The sequence below is a fragment of the Callithrix jacchus genome, chromosome 2, assembly GCF_049354715.1.
Source record: "Callithrix jacchus isolate 240 chromosome 2, calJac240_pri, whole genome shotgun sequence".
NCBI lineage: Eukaryota > Metazoa > Chordata > Mammalia > Primates > Cebidae > Callithrix > Callithrix jacchus.
The window spans coordinates 167,871,348-167,888,336 of record NC_133503.1 but is presented as its reverse complement, the minus strand read 5'-3'; the positions used below and the strand labels follow the sequence as shown (position 1 = coordinate 167,888,336).

Genomic DNA, 16,989 nt, shown 5'->3' with positions numbered 1-16,989 from the left:
AGACTATCGACAGCTTCCAGAAGTGACATATTTATGACTTTGTGGAACAGGCATGGTGGCTCACACCCAAAATCCCAATACTTTGCTTGTTTTTTTTGCAGGTTTTCTGTTTACTCTGATGATAGTTTCTGTTGCTGTGCAGGAGCTCTTTAGTTTAAGTAGATCCCGTTTGTCAATTTTTGCTTCTGTTACAACTGCTTTTGGCATGTTCATCATGAAATCTTGGCCTGTGCCTATATCCTGAATCATATTGCCTATGTTTTCTTCTAGGATTTTTATAGTTTTGTGTTTTACATTTAAGTCTTCCATCCAACTTATGTTGATTTTTGTATATGGTAAAAGGAACAGGTCCAGTTTCAGTTTTCTGCATATGGCTAGCCAGTTTTGTCAGCACTATTTATTAAATAGGGAATTCTTTACCCATTGCTTGTTTTTGTCAAGTTTGTCGAAGGTCAGATAGTTGTAGGTGTGTGGCCTTCTTTCTGGGTTCTCTATTCTGTTCCATTGGTCTATGTGTCTGTTCTTGTACCAGTACCATGCTATTTTGGTTAATGTTGCCCTGTAGTATGTGGGTTGGGTAGTGTGCTGTATCCATCTTTGTTCTTTTTGCTTAGAATTGCCTTGGCAATTCATGCTCTTTTTTGGTTCCATATGAATAGTTTAAAGTAGTTTTAAATAATTTTAAAGTAGAAATAGTTTTTAAATAGTTTCTTCTAGTTCTGAGAAGAATACCATTAGTACTTTGATAGGAATAGCATTGAATCTGTAAATTGCTTTGGCCAGTATGGCCATTTTCATGTTACTGATTCTTCTATCTGTGAGCATGGAATGTTTTTCCATTTGTATGTGTCATCTCTGATTTCTTTGAGCAGCTTTTTGTAATTTTCCTTGTGGAGATCATTCACCTCTCTGGTTAGCTGTATTCCTAGGTATTCGATTCTTTTTGTGGATATTGAGAATGGGATTTTATCTTGGCTTGGCTGTTTTCCGTGTATAGGAATGCTAGTGATTTTTATATGTTGGTTTTGTACCCTGAGACTTTACTGAAGTTGTTTATTATGTTAAGAAGTTTTTGGGCTGAGACTATGAGGTTTTCAAGATATGGAATCATGTTGTCTGCAAACAGGCATAAATTGACTCCTTCTCTTACTATTTGGATGTGCTTTATTTCTTTCTCTTGACTGATTCATTTGGCCAGGACTTCTAATACTATGTTGAATAGGAGAGATGAGAAATAGCATTCTTGTCTTGTTTCTGAGTTCAAGATCAATGCATCCTGCTTTTGCCCATTCATTATGATGTTGGCTATGGGTTTGTCATAGATGGCTCTTATTATTTTGAGGTATGCTTCTTCAATACCTAGTTTATTGAGAGTTTTGAACATGAAGGGATGTTGAATTTTATCAAAAAACTTTTTTACATCTACTGAGATAATCATGTGGTTTTTGTCTTTAGTTTTGTTTATGTTATGAATGTCAGTTATTGATTTGCATATGGTAAATCAATAGTTTTGCAGATGCTTGGGATGAGTAGGGATGAAGGCTGCTTGATGGTAGTGGATAAGCTTTTTGTTATGCTCCCGGATTCAGTCTACCAATATTTTGTTGTGAATTTTTGCGTCAATATTCATCAAGGATATTGGCCTGAAACTTTCTTTTTTTCTTGTGTCTCTGCCAGATTTTGGTATCAAGATGATGCTGGCTTCATACAATGGGTAGAGAAGAGTCCCTCTTCCTCAATTTTTTTGAGTAGGTTTAGTAGAAATGGTACCAACTGTTCTTTGTACATCTGAAAAAATTCAGCTGTGAATCCTTCTGGTCCTGGGCTGTTTGTTTGGTAGGCTATTTATTACTGATCTATTTCAGAGCTTGTTATTGGTCTGTTGAGGAATTCATTTATTCCTGGTTCAGTCTTGATAGGTTGTATGCGTCCAGGAATTTATCCATTTCTTCTAGATTTTCTAGTTTGTGTACATAGAAATATTCATAATACTTTGATGGTTCTTCGTATTTCTGTGGAGTCAGTGATAATAACCCCTTTGTTTTTTCTAATTATGTTTATTTGGATCTTCTCTCTTTTTTTCTTTCAGTCTAGCTAATGGTCTCTTAATTTTTTTTTCAAAAAACCAACTCTTGGATTCATTGATCTTTTGAATGTTTTTTTTTGTGTCTCAGTCGCCTTCATTTCAGCACTGATTTTGGTTTCTTGTCTTCTGCTAGCTTTGGGGTTGCTTTGCTTTTGCCTCCCTAGTTCTTTTAGTTATAATGTTAAGCTGTTGATATCTTTCTAACTACCTTTTCAATGTGGGCATTTAGTGCTGCTATCAATTTCCTTCTTAACACTGCCTCAGCTGTGTCCCAGAGATTCTGGTATGTTGTATCTTTGTTCTCATTAGTTTCAAAGAACTTGATTTCTACCTTAATGTCATTATTTACCTAAAAGTCATTCATGAGCAGGTTATTCAATTTCCATGAAATCATATGGCTTTGAGTGCTTTTCTTGGTCTTGATTTCTAATTTTATTATGCTGCTGTTCAAGAGAGTGGTTGTTATCATTCAGTTATTCTACTTTTGCTGAGGAATGTCCTATATCCAATTACGTGGTCAGTTTTAGAGTATGTGCCTTGTGGTGATGAGAAGAATGTATGTTCTGTTGTTTTGGGTGGAGAGTTCTATAGGTGTCAGTCAGGTCCATTTGATCCAGTGCTGACTTCACGTCCTAAATATCTTTGTTAATTTGCTGCCTTGATGATCTGTTTAGTACTGTCAGTGGGTTGTTGAAGTCTTCCACTACTAATATGGGGGAGTCTAAGTCTCTTTGAAGGTCTCTAAAAACTTGTGTTGTGAATCTGGGTGCCTCTCTGTTGGGTGCATATGTACTTAGGATAGCTAGGTCTTCTTGTTGAAATGAACCTATTACCATTATGGAATTCACTTCTTTGTCTTTTTGATATTTGTTGTTTTAAAATCTGTTTTGTCTGAAATTAGGAGTGCAACTCCTGCTTTTTTCTGTTTTCCATTTGCTTGATAGATTTTTCTCCATCCCTTTATTTTGAACTTAGGGTGTCATGGGTCTCTTGAAGACAACATAACATATGATCTAGGTTGTTTATCCAGCTTGCCACTCTGTGCCTTTTAATTGGGGTGTTTTGCCAATTTACATTCAAGGTTAGCATTGATATGTGTGGATTTGATCCTGTCATCATGATGTTAGCTGGTTAGTATGCAGACTTGTTTGTGTGGTTGCTTTATAGTGTCACTACTCTTTGTACTTAAGTGTGTTTTTGTAGTAGTTGTTAAGTCTTTCCTTTCTATATTTAGTGCTTCCTTCAGGACTTCTTATGAGGCAGGGCTGGTGGTAATGAATTCCCTCAGTATTTGCTTGTCTGAAAAGGATCTTATTTCTCCTTTGCTTATGAAGCTTAGTTGGACTGGATATGAAATTCTGGCTTGGAATTTCTCTTCTTTAAGAATGTTGAATATCAGTCCTCAGTCTCTTTTGGCTTGTAGACTCTGCTGAGAGGTCATCTCTTAGTTTGATGGGCTTCCCTTTGTAGGTGACCTGACTTTTCTCTCTAGCTGCCTTAACATTTTTTCTTTCATTTCAGCCTTAAAGATTCTGATTATTATGTGTCTTCAGGATGATAGTCTTGTGAAGTATCTTACTGGGGTTCTCTGCATTTCCTGTATTTGAATGTTGGCCTCCCTAGCTAGTTTGGTGAAGTTCTCATGAATGATACCCTGAATTATTTGTTTCCATTCTTCCCATCTCTTTCAGGGACACCAATTAGTAGTAGATCTGGTCTCTTTACATCATCTCAATTTCTCAGAGGTTTTATATGTTCCTTTTCATTCTTTTTTCTCGATTCTTGCCTGACTGTCTCATTTTGGAAAGCCAGTTTTCAAGCTCTGAGATTATTTCCTCAGTTTGGTCTATTCTGCAGTTAATACTTGTGATTGCATTGTGAAATTCTTGTAGTATATTTTTCAGCTCTGTCAGGTCCATTACATTCTTTTCTATTCTGGCTGTTTTGTCTGTCAGTTCCTATGTCATTTTGTTGTGATTGTTACCTTCTTTGGATTGGATTTCAATGTAGTTCTGCACCTCAGTGATCTTTGTTCCTATCTATATTATGAATTCTGTTTCTGTCATTTCAGCTGTCTCAGCCTGGTTCAGAATCCTTGCTGGAGAGGTAGTTCAGTTGTTTAGAGGAAAGAAGGCACTCTGGCTTTTTGAGTTGTCAGAGTTCTTGTACTGGTTCTTTCTCACCTTTATGGGCTGATGTTCCTTCAGTCTTTGAAGTCGGTGTCCTGGGGATTTCTTTTTTCCTTTATCCTACTTGATGACATTGGTGATTTGATTTTGGTATAATGTAGGTTCAGTCAACTAGCTTCATTTCTGGAAGATTTTAGGAGGCCAAGGCTCAGCTCACAATTCCTGGACTGTATGCTGTAACTCTGGGGGTCTTGTACCACAACCTGACTTTGTTCTCTGGCTCCTTTTGATTAGGAACCCACTGTGCTGGGGTGAAGGCTGAGGTGTTCCCAGACTTCTGGTCATTACACTTCAATAGATGGTGCCAGCTTAAGCATTTTGTAGGGTCATGGCAGCGGAATCCATCCTTGTTCACATGTGCCAGAAGCAGCAGTAGCAGTAGTGCAGAGGGGTGAAGGGGTAGAGGGGTGCATGCTTGATGGCTGCAGCAGTGTTCTTAGTAGGTATTGGAGTGCCTACCTCTGTGCAGGCATTCCCAGAAGCAATGGAAGCAGCACAGCTCAGGGGGATGAGGGCCCACACTGGCAACTGTATGTGTGGTCAAGCTGATGGTGGTATTAGCATGGGTATAGGATACTGGCAAGCACAGGTCTGTGTGTGCCCTCTGTGCATGTTTCATGCAGCCAGGGATTGGCTGCTCAGGGAAGGGGAGGGTCTGATGTCTCTGTCTCTATTTTCACTCTGGTAGCAGTGTTGGCACTGGGATAGGGTGTTGGTGGGGGCAGGGCTGGTGGGCTCTGTGCCCACTGAGGCACTGACTGCAATGGTGGTACAGTGTGGGTGAGGAGGTGGTGTGCACTCTTACCAGTAACAGTGTCAGGACAGGTTACAGGTTTATGCTGGTTGAGCAGGGAAGTCAAAATCCACTCACGCAGACATACACCAGCAAAATGATGTAGGGGGTTGCCGTGGGCCTGGGGGAAGCTGCAGTGAGGGGAGGGTGTTGGCAGGCTGATGTATGGCTACAGGAGCTGCCCCACTGGAGCGCTCCACTGGCCAGGCATGGTCTGCCAGTGCAGGAGCTATGATACAGGCTCCCAGGGTACCTGAGGCTGCACTGCAAGCAGGCCCAGCCAGGCTGGGGCCCAGGAGAGACCAGCTGACTCAGGGCTACTCAGGTCAGACAAGCCCCATTTGATGGGCAAGACTCCCCATGGTTTCAGGTCCAACAGTTTGCCTACGGCTAAAGTCTTCTATGTGAGCAAGTTGATCCTAGGGGCATAGGCATCCCTGGAGGTGCTCCACTATAGATGCTCCCACATCAAACTGTTGGCTGGTGTGCTGCCCCTACTACTTTTCTAAGCAGCTCTCCCTGCCAGCTAAGTGTCCATCTTAGTCAAGGGGTCTCCTCTCTCTAGAATTCTAAAGGCCCATGGTGAGAGGGGGTTGCTCCTTGCCATTACACTTCATCTGCTCCCTTGGAGTCACTGGGGGCCAGAAACGAGTCCAGTATGCTGTAACCCCATGCAGGGTTCCCAGCTTCCTCTCCCTTCAGCTCAGCTTCTGTGTCTTCCTTCCATCTACCCTCTGAATATTTGTTGGGAGTATGCCAGTCATCCTGGTTTTTTGGTGGAAGCTGTTCCACCTGGCTGCATCTAGTCAACAATGTTACCCAAATCTTCCCAACATTGTGACACCTAGGTGGGAAGATCACTTCCCAATATTGTGAGGCCCAGGAGTTCATGACCAGCTGGACAACAAAATGAGACCCCTGCCCGCTCTACAAAATAAAATATAAAAACCAGCCAGGCATGGTAGGTTGTGCTTGTAGTCCCAGTACTTGGGAGGCTGAGGCAGGAGGATTGCTTGAGCCTGGAAGATTGAGGTTGCAGTGAGCACTGAGTAGTACATCAGTGCACTCCAACCTGGGTGACAGGAAATCACCCTGTCTCAGAAAGGAAAAATAAATAAAAAAAAAATAAAATATTTTGCAGAAGACAGAGTTTTCTCTTAAGAACTTGACAGACTGTGTCAGAGAAGAAAAACTAGATTTAGTCAGCATAGCCACAGAAGACAGGACCAGGACTCCTAAGTAGTTGTTAGAGGTGAGTCTTGGATCCAGTTTTAAAAAGCGTTGCCAGTTAGAGCCGCCCAGAAGTGGTCTGATATTCCTTGTGGTGTAATGCATTTTTTACTAGAGGCTCCATGACCATCTGCTGAGAAAGAGGCATAGAGATAGTTTTACCAATTGGGAGTTTGTATTATATGATCCCAGACACGGCCTTTAAAACTCTAGGCTTTTGTGCTTGCATTTTCCATCTTTGTGAATGTTTGAGACTTGATTTCTCCAAATCATAGTATAAGGTACACCTAAGAATAAGAAGCCTAGGAGATCGTGCCATTGCACTCCAGCCTGGACAAAAAGAGTGAAACTCTATCTCAAAGAAAAAAAAAGAATAAGTCTATATAAGTTAGTTAAGAATCAATCTCAACTTCCTAAAGAACTATGTTTTTTACTTAGGATGATTATAACAACAGTTAAAGGACAAGTTGCAGTTTTAGATTCCTGACATTATGCCAGAAGTGTTTTTCAGTTAGGTTGACATTGTTTTCAAAGTGTGAGAATATCTGTCATAATGGACTGTCCAAGCGTTGATGTTTGACACAAATTTAGGTCACCTTTGTCTCTTTTTCCTCATTGAAATATACCTTTGTTTTTAGTTAAGATGAAGTTAGTAACTGAAGAGCACTTTTTGATATAAAATTTGGGTGCTCTTTATCTCAATCAGCTAAAGACTTGGTGCCTCTTTATTAGATCCTTTGAAAGAGAAAATTAATTAGATTATTTATTAATTTAGAAACAGAATCTCACTGTGTTGCTCAGGCTGGAGTGTAGTGGTGCGATCTTGACTCACTGCACCCTCCACCTCCTGGGTCAAGTGATTCTCCTGCTTCAGCCTCCTGAGTAGCTGGGACTACAGGTGCATGCCACCACACCCAGCCAATAATTGTATTTTTAGTAGAAACAGGATTTTATGATGTTGGCCAGGATGGTTTCAATTTCTTGACTTTGTGATCTGCCTGCCTCAGCCTCCCAAAGTACTGGGATTACAGGCATGAGCCACCGCACTCGGCCTGAATTAATTATTTTGAATGCATCTCTCCCTCTCCCTTGGGACCTTAATTATTAATATCCAGCCATTTATTACTTTAAAAGGGTGTTGCACTAAAATGTAAATATATACAGCCATGGAATATGTTGGAGGTCAGAAAGGCTGGATGGGGCTTGTTTTGTGGCACATATTCACTCTTTCTGCATTATAAATAATGAATTCTGAAGAGAGAGATCCAAGATGGCTGATTACTAGCAGCTCAGGATTGTAGCTCCCAGTGAAAGCACAGAAAACGAGAGGATGTCACACTTTCAGACGAATTTTTGTTGCTCACGGATCAGGAGATTCCCAGTGGAGGAGCCCCACGGATCGCCAGCATGACTCTTGTGGCCGGCACGGCAGTTCTTCGTGCAGAGTAAACAAGACTGGCTCCCCTTTTGGTTGACGTTTGGAGCTCCAGGAAGGCAGAGTCGCCTATTCAGCTGATTGAAAAAGGAACTCAAGAAGGAAGCCAGACCAGAGATTCCCTGGCAGAAAAGCACCATGAATCTTAATGCCACTGTATTAGCCGGCACAGTGGGTTGCTCAGATTCCGGCACTGGAAATCAATAAGTTGGATGTCCACTCAGAGACCTAATTTGAAAGTCGGTAATTACAAAGACGACAAGTGGATAAATTTACAATGATAGGAAGAAACCAGCGTAAAAAGGCTAAGAATACCCAAAATCAGAGTGCCTCTCCCTCTACAGGGGATCACACTTCCTCATAAAAAGGGAACAAGGCCTGATGGAGAACGAGTGCGTTCCAATAACAGAATTAGGCTTCAGAAAGTGGATAATAAGAAACTTCTGTGAGTTAAAATAACATATTCTAGCCCAATGTAAAGAAACTAAGAACCTTGAAAAAAGGTTTGACGAAATTCTAACGAGAATAGACAATCTAGAGAGGAATATAAGTGAATTAATGGAACTGAAGAATACAATACGAGAACTCTGTGAAGTATGCATAGGTTTTAACAGTTGACTGATCAAGCAGAAGAAAGGATATCAGAGATTGAAGACCAACTTAATGAAATGAAAAGAGAAGACAAGATTTGAGAAGAAAGAGTAAAAAGGAATGAGCAAAGTCTCCAAGAAATGTGGGACTATTTGAAAAACCTGATTTACATTTGATAGGTACACCTATCAAATGAAGAAAATGAATCCAAGCTGGAAAATATTCTTCAGAATATTATTCAGGAAAACTTTCCTAACCTAGTAACACAGGACAATACTCAACTCCAGGTAATACAGAGAACACCACAAAGATATTCCTCAAGTAGAGCAACCCCAAGACATACAATTGCTAGATTCACCAGGGTTGAAATAAAGGAGAAAATTCTAAGGGCAGCTAGAGAGAAAGGTCAGTTTACCCATAAAGGGAAGCCTATCAGACTCACAGCAGATCTCTCAGCTGAAACCCTACAAACTAGAAGAGACTGGGGGTCAATATTCAATATCCTCAAAGAAAAGAATTTTCAACCCAGAATCTCATATCCAGCCAAACTAAGCATCATAAATGAAGGAAAAATAAAATTTTTCACGAACAAGCAAGCACTCAGAGATTTAATCACCACCAGGCCTGCTTTACAGGAGCTTCTGAAAGAAGCACTATACACAGAAAGGAACAACCAGCATCAGTCATCCCAAAAACTAATCAAAAGGTAAAGAGTATCTCCATAATGAAGAATCTATATCAACTAATGGGCAAAATAGCCAGCGAGCATTAAATGAAAATATTAAACTCACAGATATCAATATTAATCCTAAATTTAAATGTATTAAATGCCCTAATCAAAGACACAGACAGGCAAATTGAATAAAAAGTCAAAACCCATCAGTATGCTGTATCCAGATCCATCTCATAAGTAAGGACACACAAAGACTCAAAACAAAAGGTTGGTGGAAGACTTACCAATCAAATGGAGAGGAAAAAAAAAACAAACAGGAGTTGTAACTATCATCTCTGACAGAATAGACTCTAATAGTAACAGACTAAAAGAAACAAAGAAGGACATTACATAATGGTAAAAGGATCAATGCAACAACAGGAGTCAATGATCATAAATATATATGTACCCAATATAAGAACACCCAGATATATAAGACAAGTTCTTAATGACTAATAAAGAGACTTGGACTCCTGCACAATAATAGTGGGAGACTTTGACACCACATTGTTAATATTCAATGTATCAACAAGATAGAAAATTAACAGGGACATCTCTGATTTGAACTCAGACCTGGAACAAGTAAACTCAGTGAATATTTATAGAATTCTTCACCTTAGGACCACAGAACATACATTTTGCTCAGTATCACATTATACCTATTTTGAAAGTGACCACATAATTGGAAGTAAATCACTCTTCAGCATTTGCATAGCATTTTACAGACTTAAATGACATATTGGTTGGCTGTTTGTTTTTCTCTTCCTTTATTACTTCCTGTCTCTGCTGTTAAGCACAACTATCGGCATAAAAGAGGTTTTTAATACCTATTAAAAACCTATTAGAATAATAGATTTTTTATTAAAAACCTGTTTAATACCTATTAGATTGCATTTCAGCCTGGGCAATAGAGCAAGACTTCTGTTCTCTCTCCCCCTTTCTCTTTCTCTTTCTTTCTTTCAAAAAAAAAGAAAAAAAAATAATGAATTCTAAAAGTTTCAAAACATTACACCTCCAACATAATGTTCCTTTAAAGGGAATACTAAATGAGGAGACATAAACATGTAGCAGATGAATATCTGGTGAAGTCCCTTCTTACTATAGTAAGATGAAATCACCTATAGTCAAAATCCCATATTCCCATTCAGTTCATATCGTATCTACGTTATCACCTCTTAGATCTAGCAGAAATTTTTTTTTATTTCAAAAATAGATCACTTTTTCTTTACTTGAGCATTGGATGGCTATACATCTTTAAACCTAAGAATCCCACACAGGGTAATTAAAAGCACAGGGAAGCAAGACCAATTTAGGGAGCATCAGATTCCACAATCCCATCTCTTGTCTTCTCTGGAACAGCAAGTGTTATAGTTAAGACTATAAAATGGAACTGTCTGCATGCTCTGGGCTCACACTGAAGTTTGTGTGATGTGAATCCGCTGGATTCTATACCTTTTAAGGTTCTTTTTCTCACTTTGCTTATTTGTATATGAATGCGTACACATCTATATGCATGTGTGTACTTATATTTTCAAATATTGACATTCAAGATTTTATCTTATTAATAAAGTATATATTGATCAGTTAATTGAATTATAAAGTATTATGCATTTGCCTGTTTTGTCTTTTCCCTAAGAGTCATAGAGCTATAAATGACCCTGGAAAACGTTTACTTCAATCTCTTTATTTTACAGAAGATAGAAGTGTGAACCAGACAGGCTAAGTAATTTGTCCCAGGTCAGAGTGCTAGTTTTTGCAACGGTATCTAAATGTTGTGCCTCCAGGTTCCTGGCCCAATGCTCTTTTTACCGTACCACACTGTGTCATTGCTCATGAAATAATAGGTCTTTCCTCTATTTGGATATCTATATGTATTTTTTAACATTAAAAACAAAACTTTTAAAACAAGCAAATAAAAAACTAAATTCATTGAGAGGCCAAATGAAATATAGGACGTTTTGATAAACTGCTGCCACTGTTTACAAGATCTTCCAAAAGTTTCATTTAGAGTTTAGCAGTTGGTAACTTGATGGGTTATAAGCAAGTGGCAGATTTTCATATTGAGGTTGGTAGCAGAGTTTTGTTTGTCCTAGGAACAGAATATTCCCAGTCTGTTCTCCACATGTGTTCAGAAAGATCATTGAAAAATAAGCAAATTTAGTCATGTTACTCCTCTGCCTAAACTCCTTTAGCAGCTCCCTTTTGCCTTCAGGATAGAACCTAAGCTCTTTAACATGGTATATTGGTCTGTTCTCACATTGCTATAAAGAAATATCTGAGGCTGCATAATTTATAAAGAAAAGAGGTTTAATTGGCTCATGGTTCTGCAGGCTATACAGGTACATGATGCCAGCATCTGCTTAGCTTGTGGGGATGCCTCAGGAAACTTACAGTCCTGGTGGAAAGCAAAGGGGGAATGAGGCATCTCACATGGCAGGAGTAAGAGAAGGGGGAGGAAGGTGCCACACACTTTTAAACGATGAGATCTTATGAGAACTCACCCATTATCATGAGGACTGTACCAAAGGGAATGGTGCTGAATCATTCATAAGAAACCACCTCCATGATCAGGTCACCTTCCACCAGGTCCCATCTCCAACACTGGGAATTAGAATTTGACATGATATTTAGGTGGAGACACAGATCCAAACTATTTCACATGTCTTTATACAGCCTTCATATCTGGGGCCTGTTCATATCATGTTCTCACCATTTCTTTGGTTTCTCACAATTTCTGTAGGAAGTCTGGCACAGTGTGGCTGGATTCTGTTCTCAGGGTCTCACTAGGCTAAATCAAAGTATTGGCTTGGGATGTGGCTCCTAATCTGAGCTTAGGGTTCTCTTTCAAGCTTATTGGTTGGTGGCAGGATTCAGATACCTGTTTCCTTGACATGTGGCCCCCTTCTTCTTTAAGCTGATAATGACATATCAAACACTTCTCATGTCTCAAATTTCTCTGACTTCCTCTTCCATCACATCTCTGTGACTTTTTTGTCAGCACTGTAGCTCATGCAACTGCTTCAGCCCCTCCTGGAATCCAAGATAATCTCCCTATTAAGGTCAGCTAATTAGTAACCATAATTACACCTGCCAAGCTTCTTTGACCATATAAGGTATTCATGGGCATCACCCTAGGGGGCAGAGGCACGAGACTAAAAATTTGGCTTACCACAGTGCAGTACCCTCTGACCAAAATACTTTCTTGCCCTCACCTCCTGCTCCTGCAACTGCTAACTTTTATTTTATCTGTTAGGTCTCTGATTTATTTTTGTCCCTCTTTTTTTCCCTCATTGTCAAATTTGGGTTAGGACCTTCTCCTCAGTGCTTACATATTACTCTGTATTTCCCCATTATAGCACCTGCCACTCTGTGTGCTGATCTGTATCCTTTCAGGGGACTGCCAAGTCTTTGAGACGCTATGCTTATCTTGGCACATTTGTGTTTTCTCTGCTTAACTTACTTAGTGTCTGCCATACAGTTGATGTCCAATAAAAAAAAAAATGTTGAATCAATGAATTCTTTGTATCCATGAAAGGTAGAAGCATGATAACTAATATAAAATTCTAAGACTTACCCAGAGGAAGAACTGAGAATCCAGTTTTCACTCAGTTATACAGATTATTTTTTTTTAATGAACTGGCCTGCTTTTATAACGTGGTGTACTCCTCATTACTGGATGTCTTTTAGGTGTAAGCCAGGGACTGGGTGTCAGGGATATTATTGGGAGGGCAAAGTACATGAGCTCTGTTTTGTGACTCATTCTTCATAAGGGTTGCTACAAGAACAATGGAGATGAATTCACTTGCATTACGATACCTGTGGCTCCCAGGAGGGACTCACATGCTGTCATTACCAGCAATGCCTCTGTCTTTTGCTATGGAAGTACCCTAAGAAAATGGGTAATGGCCCAGAACCATTGTGTAATTAGCCAGCTTGTCATGTTGGTGTGCATACACAGGTGCACCTACACACACACAGAACTATTATAGAGGTTACTTTAGTAATGACAGCTATGTAGAGGACAAAGTTTTTAATGGACCAAATGTCTTTGTTCATATAGACCATACCTTTTGAGGTAATTGACTTCCTAATACCTTGTGCTGGTTACTAAGTCATAACTGAGTGGTAAGTTTGGTGTAGTAGAATTACAAGTCATTAACTGTGTAGAAACAACGTTAGAAGTAAAAATACTATTAAAGGTAAATCAGTAAGAGAAGGATTATAATGCAGTATTTAGGAGTAGTCTTTTTGGTTCAAACTCTTCTCTACTACTTACAAACTGTGTGAGCATTGTTTAAGGGTTAGCTGCTATTATTATCATTATTCATTCTACAGGCACATTGAGGATAGTTCAGGACCTCCAACCATGTGCACAGTGTATGGCATATCCTAGGAATACAATAAATATTTTGGGGTAAATAAATGATTGCTCATTTATAATTTTGATTTATATTTGCTGTTTCCAATAAATACAGGAACTGGTCCTAATAACTTTATAAGCATAATAAGAATAAGTAAATATGAAGAAGTTATTGTAGTCTTATCTTGTATAGAGCTTACTAGGGCAATCTGGAAAAATGTCTCCTGCTAGGACTTACCTTCTCTGTTCTTTATTAAGGCAAATGGATATTTTTAAAAGCCTTTTTTTCCCCCAGAAAGAAAGCAAATTGCAGTCATGTGAAATAAATACTTTGCCTATAGGTGTGCATCATCATCATCATGATAAAGTGAAATGTTCTTGCCACAAAAGTATTCTCTTCTGAATTCAGGTGAGATATTAACACTTTGTTTGTCTTTGTGAATAGGTTCATCCTAAGTTCCACTATAAACAGGCTCATGACCCAGGCACAGACACTTCCTGTGTGACTTTTTCCTATGATGGTAATGTCCTTGCCTCTCGTGGAGGTAGGTTAAAAGCTTTCATTTTGATGTATTTCTCTATATAAAATGATCATCTTTAACAAATACGACAGTAATATCCTAGTGCTTAGTAAAGCTTGCTGTGATTTTTGTTAATATACCTTTGGCAGTCTGATTTCTTCATTAAAATGCATTTCCAACTTAGCAACATTATTTGTTTTAAAAATTACCAAGTAAAATGTTTATTTACTTATTTTTTGCCAATGTTTTTCATTTATATTCAAATTCCATAAGAGTTTGAAGCCTCCACAGATGATCTTTGCCTCTGCCTTGGGAAGTTTATAGATGATCACCTATATTCTTTCCATACCATTTTATAATTCTGTGTCTGGTACTTCAAAGTCTTCTATTTGTTGACCATTGCCTTTTTTTTCCAGTTCAAATACTAACTTTTAAGAAGTCTCTATCTAGATGTTATTTTTAAAAACAGTTCTATATGGTCATATTGTAAGTTTATTTATCCACATTCAAATGGTTGGATATAGCTTTCTAATTTTTTGCTAAATCTTTATCACATAGATAGGCTGTGTATTGATAGAAGCAGATGGAGAATAGTGAAGGCAGCATTGTGGGAGGATATGGGACATAGCTGAAGATTTTCCTATAGACCCATTTGTGGGTAGAGAAAAGAAATAGCATGGTAAGTAGGTTGGAGCTGTGTTACAGAGGGTCTTAAATATCATGTAAAGAAAAGAAATACTAGTAGCATGGTAAGTAGATGGGAACTATGCTGCAGAGGTGCTTACATAGCCTTTATTCTGTAGGGCAAAGGAGGAGCTCCACTTTAGGCAGCTGAATGTAGCAGTGCTATATTTAGCTATTCATTCAGTCACTCAACTACTGTACATTGAGCACCTACTATGAGCTAACATTCTGGTAGGTGCTGGGTATAAACTGTAAACATTACAGACAGAGTCCTTTTCCTGAAAGACTTTACAACCCAATGTATAGGATAGCGGAAGTGAAGAGAGGCAAGAGAAATGACGTAACTTTCCCCTCAATTTAACTAGTCTCTGTCCTTTTACCCTTGGGAACTCATACAGATTCTCTTCAATCTAAGGAAACTTTACTGTCGTATCTAAACTTCTCTCACTTGCATAACTTGAAAAAAATCAAAGCACATATACGTGTAATTCTTTATGATACACATGGCAAATGGGATATGTATAAAATATGTATTTTGGTCCATCAATTCTGACCTGCTACTTGAGTTCAGAGATGACTCCCAATTAAAATTCTATATATTATTTATTTAAAACAATGGTTCTCATCCCAAGAGTATATCTGAATCCCCTGGGAAAGTTTTCAAATGATAAATGCTCCACTTAGGAATTCCTACATCCACTCTTGCATCTTTAGGATGGTATATCCAAGTCTCTGAGATGGAGTTAGGGGAGAATAGGGGAGAAAGGGAAAGTGTAGCTTGAATATCCTTCACAGGTGATAGAATAGGTGAGCCCATAATTATTCAACTGAGTAATTACCCAGTTGATAATGACTCCCTTAGAAGTATAACTAACTCTATTTCAGTCAAAGCCATTTTGGTGATAATTCTTATCTTTCCCTTCCATCTCACACACACACATGTACACACGTGTGTGTGTATATGTATATATATTTAATATATATATTTAATAGCTTTTGGATAACTTAATTGGTCAATATCACATGTATACTGTATTCCATCATTTTCCTTCCTGAATGTATAGAATATGACAGAAATCTATTTAGCAAAGAGTACTCGGGGTATTACAAGGTGCTTCTACTGGCTGCATAACCTGCTGGATTAGATGGAACTAATACAGGTTAATGTTTTCTTATTTTTTGAAGATTTTGGGATCATGTAACCTTTTTTTAAAGAGTAAAAGTAGGCTGGGTGCAGTGGCCCACACCTGTAATCCCAGCAGTTTGGGAGGCTGAGGCAGGTGGATCACTTGAGGCCAGGAGTTTGAGACCAGCCTGGACAACGTGACGAAACCCTGTCTCTACTAAAAATACAAAAAGTAGTTGGGTGTAGTGGTGCATGTCTGTAGTCTCAGCTACTCAGGAGGCTGAGGCAGGAGAATCACTTGAACCTGGGAGGCTGAGGTTATAGTGAGTTGAGATCCCACTACTGCACTCCAGCTTGAGTGACAGAGCAAGATTTGTTCTCAAAAAAAAAAAAAAAAAAGGCTAAAAGCAATAAAGTGACATTCCAAAGATGAGCTTACAAAGTTCTCCCCGTACAAGCAGGTCCTGAGTCCAGCCAGTTGTGAATTAGTGCACCTGCCAAAAGTTGGGTTTCAGAGGAATCTTCACTGTAAAAGTGGGATTTTTTTAACTGAACTCTTCACTCTCCTCTTCTGATTCCTTATTGGACCCATGGGGTCGAGGCAGGCCTCAGCTCTGGGCACTGGGGAGAAAGGACAGTGAAAACATTATATAAGTTTGGCTTTTGTTCTGTTCAGGAATTAGCCCTATAGAAATATTAAAAAGTGATTTTTAAAATTTATTCTTTATATAAATATGGAATGCTTCACAAATTTGTATGTCATGCTTGTGCAGGGGTCATGCTAATCTTCTGTGTATTGTTCCAGTCTTAGTATTCGTGCTGCCAAAGCAAGCACAAAAAGTGATTCTTTAAAAATATTAATGACTCTTTAAATGGCTTGGCAAAGCTGTTCTCCCCAGCAAAGTGAAGAATGATAGCCATAGGTAGAATTACACTGGAGAGAAGGGAATCACATGGCTCACCCTTATTAACGTTAATGGATAGCTTTACCCACACACCAGTGGGAAAAGGAATCTGTTGTAAATTGAACTATTTTCAGTCCTGATAGTTGTTAAATTAAAATCTCTTCAAGAAGTCAGGTATGCTCAAATACACCACAGGGGAACTACCATCTGCTCTAATATCATACTTCAGAGCAGATTCTCCAGGGTACCTTCTACCTTGCAGATGCTACATCTATCTGGAAAGTAATTTCTAGAAGGCTAATTCATTATCGCATAGCTTTCAACTGTTCTTGTGACTACTGCTTTCAAGCTCTCTGG

The 16,989-nt window shown here is 38.9% G+C and overlaps 1 protein-coding gene and 1 non-coding gene across 6 annotated transcripts in view; one reads left to right on the top strand and one right to left on the bottom strand.

The window, feature by feature from the left end:
* Positions 1-16,989, top strand: part of WDR70 (WD repeat domain 70) — a 379,012-nt gene that overhangs the window by 295,409 nt on the left and 66,614 nt on the right. For 4 of the 5 annotated variants that reach the window (XR_013532332.1, XM_035291652.3, XM_035291653.3 and 1 more), the window contains one exon: positions 13,842-13,941. The exons of the other annotated variant lie outside the window; for it this stretch is intronic. Coding sequence is in view for 3 of the 4 variants with exons in the window: in XM_035291652.3 (XP_035147543.1) it covers positions 13,842-13,941 (100 nt within the window). In the remaining variant the exon portion in view is untranslated. The remainder of the gene's footprint in view (positions 1-13,841; positions 13,942-16,989) is intronic. 5 annotated transcript variants of the gene reach the window in all.
* Positions 16,456-16,562, bottom strand: LOC118151832 (U6 spliceosomal RNA). The gene has a single exon (XR_004740237.1). It is a non-coding gene; the product is annotated as a U6 spliceosomal RNA (small nuclear RNA).